Source organism: Lipotes vexillifer, unplaced genomic scaffold, assembly GCF_000442215.2.
Source record: "Lipotes vexillifer unplaced genomic scaffold, Lipotes_vexillifer_v1.1 scaffold1117, whole genome shotgun sequence".
Lineage (NCBI taxonomy): Eukaryota > Metazoa > Chordata > Mammalia > Artiodactyla > Lipotidae > Lipotes > Lipotes vexillifer.
This window is the reverse complement of record NW_006778824.1, coordinates 128,542-141,275: the sequence shown is the minus strand read 5'-3', so window position 1 is coordinate 141,275 and position 12,734 is coordinate 128,542. Positions and strand designations below refer to the sequence as shown.

The 12,734-nt window shown below is 56.4% G+C and overlaps 2 protein-coding genes across 2 annotated transcripts in view; both read left to right on the top strand.

The window, feature by feature from the left end:
• The window catches only part of PAOX (polyamine oxidase), an 8,294-nt gene extending 7,797 nt beyond the window's left edge, over positions 1 to 497 (top strand). The window contains exon 7 of the mRNA XM_007451992.1: positions 107 to 497. Coding sequence (XP_007452054.1) covers positions 107 to 310 — 204 coding nt within the window. The 3' untranslated portion in view covers positions 311 to 497. The remainder of the gene's footprint in view (positions 1 to 106) is intronic.
• Positions 498 to 2,966: 2,469 nt separating this feature from the next.
• The window catches only part of MTG1 (mitochondrial ribosome associated GTPase 1), a 14,987-nt gene continuing 5,219 nt past the window's right edge, over positions 2,967 to 12,734 (top strand). Inside the window, exons 1-9 of the mRNA XM_007451991.1 lie at positions 2,967 to 3,162; positions 4,215 to 4,279; positions 6,737 to 6,841; positions 8,781 to 8,861; positions 9,395 to 9,451; positions 9,670 to 9,760; positions 11,013 to 11,074; positions 11,459 to 11,555; positions 11,866 to 11,947. Of these exons, the coding sequence (XP_007452053.1) occupies positions 3,051 to 3,162; positions 4,215 to 4,279; positions 6,737 to 6,841; positions 8,781 to 8,861; positions 9,395 to 9,451; positions 9,670 to 9,760; positions 11,013 to 11,074; positions 11,459 to 11,555; positions 11,866 to 11,947 (752 nt within the window). The 5' untranslated portion in view covers positions 2,967 to 3,050. The remainder of the gene's footprint in view (positions 3,163 to 4,214; positions 4,280 to 6,736; positions 6,842 to 8,780; positions 8,862 to 9,394; positions 9,452 to 9,669; positions 9,761 to 11,012; positions 11,075 to 11,458; positions 11,556 to 11,865; positions 11,948 to 12,734) is intronic.

The window sequence follows — 12,734 nt, the reverse complement described above, 5'->3', positions numbered from 1 at the left end:
CCTGCTGATTTCCGTCTTTTTGGTTTTTCGCTCTGTGTTTGGGGAGGAGTGTGTGAGGCTTGTGGCCAACCCCTGGCACCCACCCTAAGCCCACCCTTCTTTGCAGCTCCAGGTCCTGTTTGCAGGGGAAGCCACACACCGGACATTTTACTCCACCACGCACGGAGCTCTGCTGTCCGGCTGGAGGGAGGCTGACCGGCTCATTGCTCTGTGGGATTCGCAGGCACAGCGGCCTGAGCCCGGCTCTGAGCTCGACTCTGCTCTTCCAGTTCCCGGGTCCCGGGGAGGCTGGCCCCACCCTTTCCTTTGATGGACAAGGTTCAGTCGAACTTGGGATTTGGGATGTTAATGTCACTGGGGTCAGCTCCCTCCTTTTCCAAGTCGCTGGAGTCCGGCCAGGGCTGAGCTTGAGCTGAGCGCGAAGTCTTCCTGGAGAAGGGAGGGGTGGGATGCTGCTGCTGATGCGGTTGGAAGAACATAAACTGTGTAAAAGTGTCCTTTGTCCAGAGTCGTCCTTATGCCTCGGAGCTGCAGCATGGGTTGCTCTGTCCTCGTCGTGCCCCGGGCTCCGGTCAGTGCAGGGCCCTGTGCCCCCAGCATGTGGCCCGCCTACTCCGGCCACCCTGGACCCTGGGTGTGTTCACAGGTGTCTGAATTCTCGTTGCTGGTGGCAGCAGAGCCAGTGGACCTCCCCGTTGTTCAGGCACTGGCTGCCCTACCGTCTGGGCGAGGGCCAGTGAGTGTGAGACAGGAGTGCGCGGGGGAGGGGGCGCCCTTTTCTGACCCGAGGGCCCAGGGCTTTCTGGAGGAGGTGAACAGTGAGGTCTGAAGGGTGCAGAGGAGTGGGTGCCCTGGGCGGCATTGCTGTGAGCGTGTGAGGGTGCCCTGGGCGGCGCTGGGGTGAGCGTGTGAGGGTGCCCTGGGCGGCGCTGGGGTGAGTGTGTGAGGGTGCCCTGGGCAGTGATGGGGTAAATGTGGGGAGTGTGTTGGGGGCCTGGGTGCTGTGCTTAGCTTCTCCCATCTTCCCTCGCTGCATCCTCAGAGCCCCAGGGAATGGGCTGCATGGCCCCCATCTCACAGCTGAGGAAAGGACAGAAGCCTCGGGTGAGGGTGACAATGGCCAGTCTCACAGCTGCCACGGCAGAGCTTGGGCATCTTTCCAGGACCGTCCCGGGGAGGCGGTGCAGCTGGAGGCTAGCCTGTGCAGGGAGGTGCAGGAGCTGCAGAGGCCGGGACTCCATGTGGCAGGCACGGGGCCCACCGGCCTGGCGCCCACCGGCCTGGCACCCACCGGCCTGGCACCCACCTCGAGGTCAGTGGCTCCTGACCCTCCTCAGACCTTGGGCTGCAGGGTGTGTCCTGCTTCGGGTTGGGGCCCTGGCTCCCTGGAGGAGTATATGCATGCCTGGAGAACTGCCTCTGGGCTTCTCTTCAGCCCCAAGTGGCCAGGCTCTGGGCCATGGTGCCAGACACACACCCCCATCCTCCATCCTGGCACCTTATCGACTTCTCATCTTGGGTCAAATCGCCCTCCCTGGGACCTTCCCTCTGCCCCCAGAGGTCTGTCTGTGTGTCCACTGCTTTGTGTCCCTGGAGTTGTCTCACTTGGGGCACCTGCCTGTCAGACAGCTGTGAGAGAAATCTGGGCTTCAGGAGGGTTTTTATTTTCGTTCTTTGGTCCTAGGGCCATGGAAGAACACAGCGTGCATCAGGCACAGAGTTCTGTGTTGTTGACGTCTCAGGTTTCATGAGTCTGGGTGCAGGACTCAGGCTGTCTGGGCTGGCTCAGGAGGGGTGCTGGGAGGCCTGGCAGGAGGCCCAGATGGTCTCAGTCAGCCACCTGAAGGGCTTGTCTCAGCCCCAGGAACCATTAGCCCTGAGTATTAGGAGGTTTAAGGCCATCAAGATGACAGTAATGATGTCTTTGTGCTGAGAATCTGAGCATCTTTGGAGTTTTAGGAGCTTGTTTAAAAAATTTCTTTAGGGTTTCCCTGGTGGCGCAGTGATTAAGAATCCGCCTGCCAATACTGGGGACACGGGTTCGAGCCCTGGTCCGGGAAGATCCCACATGCCACAGAGCAACTAAGTCTGTGTGCCACAACTATTGAGCCTGCGCTCTAGAGCCCGTGAGCCACAACTACTGAGCCCATGTGCCACAACTACTGAAGCCCACACGCCTAGAGCCCATGCTCCACAACGAGAAGCCACCGCAGTGAGAGGCCCGTGCACCGCAATGAAGCGTAGCCCCCGCTCGCCGCAACTAGAGAAAGCCCACGTGCAGCAACGAAGACCCCACGCAGACCAAAAAAAAAAAATTCCATTATTGTCTTACTCTTGTAACTCGAAGTGCAGTCAGTAGTTACTCAGACTTGAGATGTAAAGTTAAAATCTGGTGGCCTAGTGGTTAGGACCCTGGGCTCCTACTGCCATGACCCAGGTTCAACCCCTGGTTGCAACTCAGATCCTGCAAGCCATAAGGCGCGGCCAAAAAAAAAAAAAAAAAAAAAGTTACAATCTGACATTTATAGAGTATTGGAACAGTGAAGGGAATTTTGACGCTGTTTGGTCAAATAGGTTTAATTTAGCAGAACTGCAGTCAGTTTTTGCAAAGGGTTTGTTTGTTACTTTAAAATCCAGAGTACTTAGAAAAGGATGTTACACTTGTAAGTTAAATTTTAAATATCTGAAAAATTTTGACCAAGTTTGTAAAAAGGGACCAAACTGACAGCGGACTGCTAAATTTTGTTACTTATGCTCAGGATACGTTTAGGAAGAACGAGGATTTTTTAATTTAATGAATTACTAAACCCTGGACCCCGATAACCCCCGGGACTGCGTGGGTCCGCCCCTGGCTCGGAGCCACGCCCCTGCTCATAGCCCCGCCCCCGGGCCGCCGCCCCCTCTCGGGGTCCGCCGCTAGAGGCAGAGTCGTGCGCGCACGCGCGGGCCGCGCTGCGGAAGCTTGGAGCGTCGGAACCCTTGTGTGGGGTCGCGGGCCCGGCGGAGAAGTCCGTTGATGGAGCGGTCCGCGGCGCTCGGGACGCGGCGCCATGAGGCTCACCACGCGCGCGCTGTGCGGCGCCGCCCGGGCCGCCTGGCGGGAGAGCTTCCCCCTAGACGGTCGCGACGTGGCGCGCTGGTTCCCGGGCCACATGGCCAAGGGTGAGGTCCGGCGAGACGCGGCGGGGCCCACGCTGTTTACCCGGCTCTTCGCGGGTCGCCCGCGAGTCGCCCGCGAGCGGGTAGGGCGGGGGTCGCAAGGCCCTTCTGCCACTCGGCTCCCGAAGCCTCAGTTTACACATCTGCTTTGGAAAAGATAAATTCCTGACGTTACTTTGGAGACTAGATGAAGTAGGGGTAGGAAAGCACTTTACAAGTTGTATTCAGCAATTCAGACACCTCAGAACCTTTGAGACGTAGATCGAGTTTGTTATCTTCTGCCCAAACCTCTCTGGGAGTTTCTCACCGTTTATTTGTCAAAGTTTGGCCCCAAGAAGACACGTAGGACGGGTCCAGCCCTTCCCCGTGTGACGGATTGCCACCCTCCCCCTGCTCCCGCCCCCTTTGGCGCCTGCTCTGCCGGGCTTGGTGACGGGTGCTCCGCGCGTCGGTGCTCGGGAGGGACGGGGCGCCCGCGGGAAGCGGCATGTGGGGTGAGGTGAGATGTCTGAGGATGTGCGTAAATGACAGGGCTTGGCTGTGGGAGGGGAGTCTGAGGGGCGGTGTCACTGCTGAGCCGCAGAAGAGGGGCATTGTTGTGTTCCTAGTGCAGGGTGAGTTCAGTGCCTTGTGTGTGTGTCGTCCAGGGTGAGTGGCTGAGGTTGGTACCTAAACCATCGTCATCTCCACACAGGATTGAGGGCCCCATGAGTCAGTTAGTCAGTGTTTCTCTGCTTTATAGATAAAGACCCGTAGAGGTTAAATATTCCTAGAGTCGCCCACTTGTGGAAGTGGTGTAGACAGATGGGCTCTGACCTCACCCTGTGATGTGCAGGTGTCCCTCAGGCAGGGACCTGAACTTTCTCTCCTCAGCCACCAGGGTTGAATTTGAAGGAGACACAGTTATTGTTTACTGGAGCACTGCACTCAGATGTATTCATTTTAGGTTGTTTGTGACGGTGCGTCACTCTTGACAGTTCAGCTTAAATCTTGCCCCTCTCGTAAAAGGCCGCGGAGCCCTTTCTTCCCTCACGCGCCCTTCTTCTGTTTTCCAGGGCTGAAGAAGATGCAGAGCAGCCTAAAGCTGGTGGACTGTATCATCGAGGTCCATGATGCCCGGATATCCTTTGGCGGTTGTGACATTGTGACTTACAATAAGCGATACATATTGGGTCTGTGTCCTGGTTCTGGCACAGAGCTCCTGAAAGTCTTGGAAGTTCCTAAGTGAGGAGCCTGTTAAGGTGTCTTTTGTTATGTTAATGAGGTGATTTTGGAAAAGACCCTAAGTCACCTAAGGTAGGGAGCTGGTTGCTGGGGGAACCAACCTTGATATGGGAGCCTTAGAACTTTCAGTCCTACCCTCTGACCTTACGGAAAGGAGAGGGGCTGGAGATTGAGTTCAGTCACCCAAGGCCAGTGATTCATTCTGTCCTGCCTGTGTAATGAAGCCGCTGTAAAAACCCAAAAGGTTGAGGGGTGGGCTGGGGACAGCTTCTGGGTTGGTGAGGTGTGGAGATGCAGGCATAGTGGCATATAGAGGTAATGGAAGCTCCGGGTCCCTTCCCCATCCCTCACCCTATACATGTCTTCCATCTGGCTATTCCAGAGTTAGGTCTTATAATAAGTCTGATCTAGTAAATAAAATGTTTCTCTTAATTCCTTGAGCCAGTCTGGCAGACTAATATTGCTAGGACCGAAGGAGGGGGTCATGGGAGCCCTCCTCCCATAGCCCGTTGGTCAGACAGCATGTTGGTTGTCACCAGGTGACAACCTCGACTTGCAGTTGGTGTCTGAAGTGGGGGGTGGTAGCAGTCCTGAGCCCTTAACCTGTGGGGTCTGATGTCATCTCCAGGTAGATAGTGGCAGAACTGTGTTGAATACTAGGACACCCAGCTGGTGGTGGTGGAGGATTGCTTGGTGGTGAGGGATGCCCCCAGCCCCATTGGCATTGGGTGCAGAACTGTAGTGCAGGGGAGACCCTCCTGAGTCAAGCAGGAAGCATTCCTGGCTTGTTACCTTGTTTCTGTCTACCTTCTCTGGTCCCTGCTCTGGTCCAGTCAGCACCACAGTGGTCAGCAGCGTCACCTGTCATAATGATTGACATTTGAAGCAGTGGTTCTCAGTCCTCATTACGCACGAGAATTCCCCCGGGGGCTTTTGAAAATACCGATATCTGGGCCCCTTTACAGGCTAGTGCATCAGAATCTCTGTGGGGCCCAGAAAGCTCCTCTTTGATATGCAGGTGGCATCGTTTCTCTCAGACCTCTGCCTGGCACGCCCAGGCCTTCCAACCCAGTCCAGGTGGGATATGAAACCTCCATTAAAACGTTCCTGCCAACCAGGCTTTTCTTGATATACTTGAGGCGTGGATTGGCAAGATGTAACCATCTCGCTCAGTGATGAGTATACTTTTCAGAGCCTTCTTTTGTTGTACTTATCTGAGCTGTGTTTAGATTTTCCTTGTATGGCGAAGGTGTTGGCTTGAGAGTCATTGCCATCTCTAGGGTGGAGCGCGAGGGACTGTTTTCTCTGTTTCAAAGGCCTGTGGGAATTTCTCTACTGTAGGCTAAATGTATCAGTTTGTACAATACCTCATGCCAGTCAGAAGAGCTTATGCCAGTCAAAAGGGCTTACTGGCAGTTATATGTCTGATTATTGAAAAACAATGAAACCTGCCCTTACTGCTCCGTGTGCTGTGATGAGAGGCCACCTCTGCTCCTTTAGTCTCTAGATGTTCTGATTTCTCCTCCAGGTTGGCGCCGTGAGGGAGTCTGGAGGCTTGCAGCGTTACGAATTAGCACAGGCTTGGTTAACCTCTGAGGGAAGAGGGCTGTTTACGGAAAGTCCCTTTGTTGTGTGGGTGAGGACACAGCACTTGACTGGGTGCCTAGACCCAGGGCACGTTGAGGCCTGGCCTCGTAGTAGACAAGCACCAGATAGGGGCCGAGTGCTCACGAGATGAGGACACAGACAGACGTCCCTCCTGCCTGGGTCCGTGTCACGGGAGGTGGCACTTGACAGTGAGCGCCAAGGGCCCCTGGCTGAGGGAAGAAGGGCCTCTGCCCCTCCAGTAAGGAGGCAGGTTCACTGGAGGTCTTCGTGGGAACTCCAGAGGGTGGCTGCGGTGGGTGGCGGTGGTGGTCTGACATATACTAGTCAGGACTCTGTGGGAGGGACTTTTTTTGAGCCATCAGATCATTTTGGCAACTGAACAATGGTCTAGTTGTAAAACCTTCCAGTGGGCTTTGTTTTTTGTTTTTGCCACCATCGTTCCTGTTTGAGAAGCCACTTGAGAGCCACTGCCCTGTCTGTGCTCTGCCTCTTGTCCGCAGGAAGTGGCGAGGGCCTGCAGTGGCTCCGTGGCACTGGCAGGGCAGGCACGATGGGGGGTTGGTCTCGGTGGGAGGCTGGGAGGCTGGGCTGGCCCGAGCTCGCTTGCTCCCAGACCGGGCTTCCTCTGCTCTGTCCCTTCTGAAGGTTTCCTTTCGAAGGTGGGTCCAGTCTGCGTAACAAGACAAGGCAAAGTACATTAATTGGCTGGTAAAGCTTTGAAGGAATTTTGCCTTAATTTTGCCACATCCCACTTTCAGGCCGAAACCCTCTGTTTCAGGAGACCCTTGGGCTTAAGCCTCACTTGCTCGTCCTCAACAAGATGGACCTGGCGGATCTGAAGGAGCAGCAGGTAATGCCCTGCAGGGCATTCAGTGTGAGCGCCCCTGAGTCGGACCGGATCACTGGGCGGACGTGGTGTCGGGCCGCCCGGGCCCGCCAGCTTTAGCAAACTACCCTTTGTTTAACTCATGATCCAAGTGATCGAAGCGTGCGCCTCCTATAGCAGGTGGCCAGGAGGTGCGGCCGGAGCCGAGCACCCCACGTGGTGGCCGCTGGACCCGCGAGGCTGTGAGCACGTGGGTCGTAGTTGCTGCTGTGAGGCTGACGTCCGCGTTTTATTTCACTTTCATTCGCTAACGTTTCTGTTGCCTCATGAGGTGAGTGACCGTCCCCTGGACAGCGCTGGCCTGGAGGCCTCCTGGTGGCTGCGTTTGCCCCTGGTGTCCTCGCTGGCCAGCCCCACGGCCTCCCAGACCCCTGGCTGGCCTGTGGGCTGCCTGCTGCCCACTGAGTGATCTGGAAGCTGGAAGGCGGGAGGCCCAAAGCAGCTAGGGGATTTCCCTGAGCCCTGCGGGACAGGGATACAGTGACCAGGCCGGGCGTGTGTTTCCCCTTGTCCCTGAGTAAGAGAAACGTGAGTATTCAGGAACGTTACTGGTGAAGCTCTTCTCTGCCCTCCTTGCTGTTACCAAATCCTTTGTAAAGAGTAGGTGTCAGGGTCTTGAAATCAAGCCAGTTTTTTTTCTTTTGTGGAGCTTTTCTTTTCGCAGCAGCAAGAACACATTTCCGGTTTCTTAGTTGGCTGTGGTACATTGAGTTATTTAAACCCCTGCCACAGGCCTGTAGCACCTGATTGCCAGGGAAATGCAAGTGCTGAAGCCACAGGGTTCTTCATTCATTGAGAACCCGAGCGGAAGACATGGCCCATCAGGACCCCGCCCCTGCCGTGGTGCAGGCTGTGCGTCTGCTCACTGAAATCCCTCCTGCTGAGCACACTCCGCTCTGAGAACAGAACCCCACGGGTTTCACTGCAGGGGCAGTTGTAGTTACTGGTGATCACAAGTTTTCAGCTGCTTTGCTTCGCTGAGACTTGGGTCGTATCGCCCATCAGTTGTTCCTGCTCCAAAATGCTGATTTTTGTGGAGTGACGGGCACACTAGGTGGCCTGACCAGGGGACACGGGGCTGGGGGGGGTCTCACCTGCGGAGGTAGCTGGGGTGTTTGCCCCTCCTCTCAGGTGCTGCGGCCAAGGGCTTGGGGAGGAAAGGAGAGGAGAAGCCCCCAGTGGCCCCTCCGTGTCTGCCTCTGTGCAGTGGGTGGCAGCGTCCCGTGCAAATTTGTACACTTGAAGCACAGCTTCACACGTGTCTTTGTGATGGCCTGACCTTAATCTGTGTCCTCATAACAAATAAAATAAATGAGTAAAACTAACTGAATTAATGAACGATTTCTTTGTTCCTTTAAGTAAATCCGTAGCTGATCAAACAGTGCAATACTGGTTTTAAAAATATCAGTCATACGCTGATTTTGCTTCATGTTACGGCCAGTAAGTTCATATTAACCTTAGTTTACTTCGGGGCTTTTAAAGTATTCCTTGTACTTTGTAATCCGATTGAGTTCACAGCTTAGTTTCAGTGGAGCTCGTTGTGCGGAAGCTCGTTAGGAGGAGTGGGAGTGATGGTGCGACCAGACAGAGACCAGCGCTGAGCAGTTCCAGTGCTGGGAGTGACTTGGAATGACCTGGTGTGGCCTCCTCTCCCTGTGTCCTCACATGGAGCCAGCCGCCCAGGGCCACCGCGGGGCCAGGCTGCCCTCCCTGGACGTCTCCTCAGGCAGCCTGTCCGTGGTGCTGTGTTGCCCCCTCGCGCTGCCCGGTGGGCCCAGCCTCCTCCCTGAGTCCCCGGCCGCCACGGCTCTGGGCTAGCGAGCAGATCTTGGGCTTTAGCGTATGACACTGCCCATGTCTTCATTTAGTGTTTAAAATGGAAATTTCGTCTCGTCTCTTTCAGAAAATTATACACCACTTAGAAGGAGAAGGCCTAAAAAATGTCATTTTTACCAACTGTGTGAAGGATGAAAATATCAAGCAGGTGGGGTTTTTTTCTGTTTTGTGCTCTAATGCTTCTGCTTAAATACGTTAAAGAAATGCCACGAATTAGGTTGTGCTTCCATAAGAAGCACAGTGTCGGAGACGACCCGTAATTGCTTGGGTTCTGGGCATGCTCATCTCCTGGTGCCGAGGGCAGCGCGGGCCTGACGGCTGATGGTGGGAAGGGAGCAGAGTCAGGCTGCGAGACACGTTCCGGGGTCATAAGGTGGAAGGGCCTGTGGAGGGTCTAGTGCCTGTTTTCCCAGTTGTATTTGAGAATTTCTCCGGCTGCCGTGCATCTTGTTAGCAGGTGCTGGCAGTCACAGCCGTCGCCCCACGGGGTCTGTCCTGCTGGTTCCTGGTGGAGGGACGAGGTGGGGCACAGGCGACCCCCACCCCCGCCCGCCGTAGCGCAGCCTGAACCTTGACGTGTTCAGACCTGAGCTGTCCGGTGCTGGGCGCTGGAGTGTCCACCTGCAGAAGCTAAGGGTGGCCAGTTCCCCCAGGAAAGTGCCTGTGGTCTGTTTCTTGCAGATAATCCCGAAGGTCACGGAGTTGGTTGGGAGCAGCTACCGCTATCACCGAGGAGAGGTTGGTGGTGGGCCAGTGCCAGCTGTGGGACGTCCCTCCCGCTGGGGAGCCCCAGACCCAGCTGCTGAGCACACCCTGGGGAGCCCGCTGTCCTCCGGGTCTCAGTAGGTGGGTGGGCAGGGCCGGTGCAGCGACTGTCCTTCCTGTTAAGCTGGCCTGGGCGTGTGTGGGTCTGGGGGGTCTGGCTGGGCTGCTGATCCCTGCTCTCGCGCCTGCAGAACCTGGAGTACTGCATCATGGTGATTGGGGTCCCCAACGTGGGCAAGTCGTCGCTCATCAACTCCCTGCGGAGGCAGCACCTCAGGAAAGGTAGTTCCCCGGGGCAGGTGCTGGTTCTTGTGCTGGGACGAACTTCAGAGCCCGAGACCCCAGCTCGTCAGGGGGTTTTTTCCCACCAGGAGGACCCAGCTGACAGCCTGGCATGCAGTCAGCTGGTGAGACACAGTCATTCCATCATACAGTTTATACTTCATTCGCTTTCTCTCTTCAAAATTAAATGCTTAATTGTAGTGCTTAATATATGCGATGATTTTTCTAAATGTTGGTAATCTCGTCCTTTCATTTATCTGTCTCTGACCCGCTGTGCTCAAGGTGTGTAGGATACGTGGGGTGAGACGTCAGGCCAGGACCTGGGGAGGGGGAGCCCCAGGCCTGTGTCCTTGTCCCACGCCTCTCAACTTTTGAGACCAAGTCTGCACGAGTGTGTCCTTCGGGAACCACCCCAAAGCCCGAACAGTGCCAGACCGTCATCTCGGGCTGTTTCGCTGCCAACTGGAGAGCTGTTACAGTCAGCTGTTGTTTTGTTTATTTTTCTTTAGTTGTGGCTTTAAAAAACATCATTGGCATTAAGTACATTAAGTGCTGTGCAACCATCACACCACCTATTTCCAGATTTTTCCATCATCTCAAGCAGAAACTCTAGACATAAATGGTAACCGCCCTCCTGAGCTCCTGGGAACCTCTGGTCTACTTTCTGTCGTGTGGATTTGACAGCTCCGGTGTCACATAACTGGAATCAGAGGATCTGACCTGTGTCAGGCTTATTTCACGGAGCCTAACTCTACGGGGTCCATCCATGTTGTAGCATGATTCATAATTTCCTTCCTTTTTCGGGCTGAATAATACTCTGTGGTGTGGACGGACCACATTTCGTTTATCCATCCGTGTGCTGATGGATGCATGTGTCCCTTTGCTCTTGTGTTGATTCAGCAGAGGGTGCAGAGTCTGCTTGGGACACACCCTGAGCTGGGCCCCAGGGCAGCCAGTGTTCAGAGCACAGGTGGCCTCTTGGTCAGGAGTGGCCCCACTGGCAGGCTCTTCTGGGCGGTGCGGGGGCAGATGCTTGGGACCCAGTCTTGCAGGGAGGAGGGTGATGGTGGCGGGCAGCTCCGGTCCAGACGTCACGGCCGTTGCTCAGCAGGTGCTGGGCCACTCTCAGGGCCGGGAGGCAGTTCTCTCCTGGTGTTAGGGGCCCTCCAGGTCTCCACGTGTGTCGTTGCTCATTCTGTAGCTTACCTGCCTGTGTGTTTAACAGACACTGACACCCTCTTTTATCCTGCAGGAAAAGCCACCAGGGTGGGTGGCGAGCCTGGGATCACCAGAGCTGTGATGTCCAGGATTCAGGTAGGGGCCCTCGGCCACCGGGCCTCCACCGCCCCTTCCCTCTGCTCTGTCCACCAAGCGCTGCCCCGGTCCTCACAGCAAGCCTGGGGGAGGGCACAGGTGCCACCGTGTCTCACAGATGAGGGAAGCTGCCCAAGGGCACACAGGGTCAGGGCAGAGCCCGTCCTCCTGGGAGGAGGGCAGCTGCTGGGTTCCTGCTCTTATTCGTTCTCCACGTCACGCGGGAGTGGCATCCTGTGGGGTAGCTGAGAGCTGCTGGCAGTGATGACACTGGCGGGCAGGCTCTGGGGCCTCCTCAAGCCTGTGGTGCCCAGCAGAGGGCCTGGCGGGAGGGGCTGCTTGAGGCTGCTCGAGTGGCTGGCTGACTGCCCTCTGTGCCCACAGGTGTGTGAGCGGCCGCTGATGTTCCTGCTGGACACCCCTGGGGTGCTGGCTCCTCGGATCCAAAGCGTGGAGACAGGCCTGAAGCTGGCCTTGTGTGGTGAGCCAGCCCCCCGCAACAGGCCCCCAGGCCCCCAGGCCCCCAGGCTGGGCGCCTTGTGCCAGCCTTGGCCTGGCTGCTGCAGAGATGTCCAGAGCTGTGGTGCAGGATGTCTCGGGCAGCGTGTGTGGTCCTGGCTCACAGGTGACACACTCTGCACCCTCTGAACCCACCAGTCCTCCTGGCCTGCCCTGGAGGGGCACCCTCCTCCCGTTTAACAGGTGGGGCGGGTCTGGTGGGGGCAGGTCAGGCCACGGCTTGGCCTCCTCAGCGGCACGTGTGTGTGCTCACCCTTGCTGCCTGTTACCAGGAACCGTGCTGGACCACCTGGTGGGCGAGGAGACCCTGGCTGACTACCTTCTCTACACCCTCAACAGGCACCAGCTCTTGGGGTGAGTGTGGGAAGGCGGGCCCCTCCTCTCCCATCCCAGACAAACGTGACTGAAAAAACAGCACCGTTAAAGTACTGTAGACAGACAGTGTGCAGTCCTTTAAAGTGTACAGTTTAATAGACGTGTGAAAGTGTTCCACAGTCCAGAAAACCCCCGCAATTCTTACGCTGCTTTGTAGCCCCTCCTCCCCGCCCCTTCCTGCCCCATCTGCTTCCCATCACCTAGAATCTCACGAGTGGAGCCACATGGTGCGGACTCCCTGCTCAGCCCTGTCGTCTCGGGATTCATCCATGTTCTAACACTGGTCACCACCGGGAGGTTTCATTGTGCAGACATCTGGTCAGTTCGTTCTCGCTGCTGAGGATGGTGTGAGCGCCGGTGTCCCGTGGGGCCCCAGAGCTGTCCTTTATCCCAGGGGTCCCCAACCTCCAGGGGACCCGGTACCGGTCTGTGGCCTGTTAGGAACCAGGCCGCACAGCGGGCGATGAGCGGCGCGTGAGCGAGTGAAGCTTCCTCTGCTGCTCCCCGTCGCTCCCCGTCGCTCCCTGTCGCTCGCGTTACCGCCTGAGCATCCCATCTCCCCCCCACCCTGTCCGTGGAAAAACTGTCTTTCACGAAACCGGTCCCTGGTGCCAAAAAGGTTGGGGACCGCTGCTTTATCACCTTGAGGACATCAGTCACAGGTTATTGACTGTCCCCAAAGAACAAGCTTTTGGTTTCATTGACTTTCTCTGTTCTCTTTCTTCTTTTTTTTTTTGCGATATGTGGGCCTCTCACTGTCGTGGCC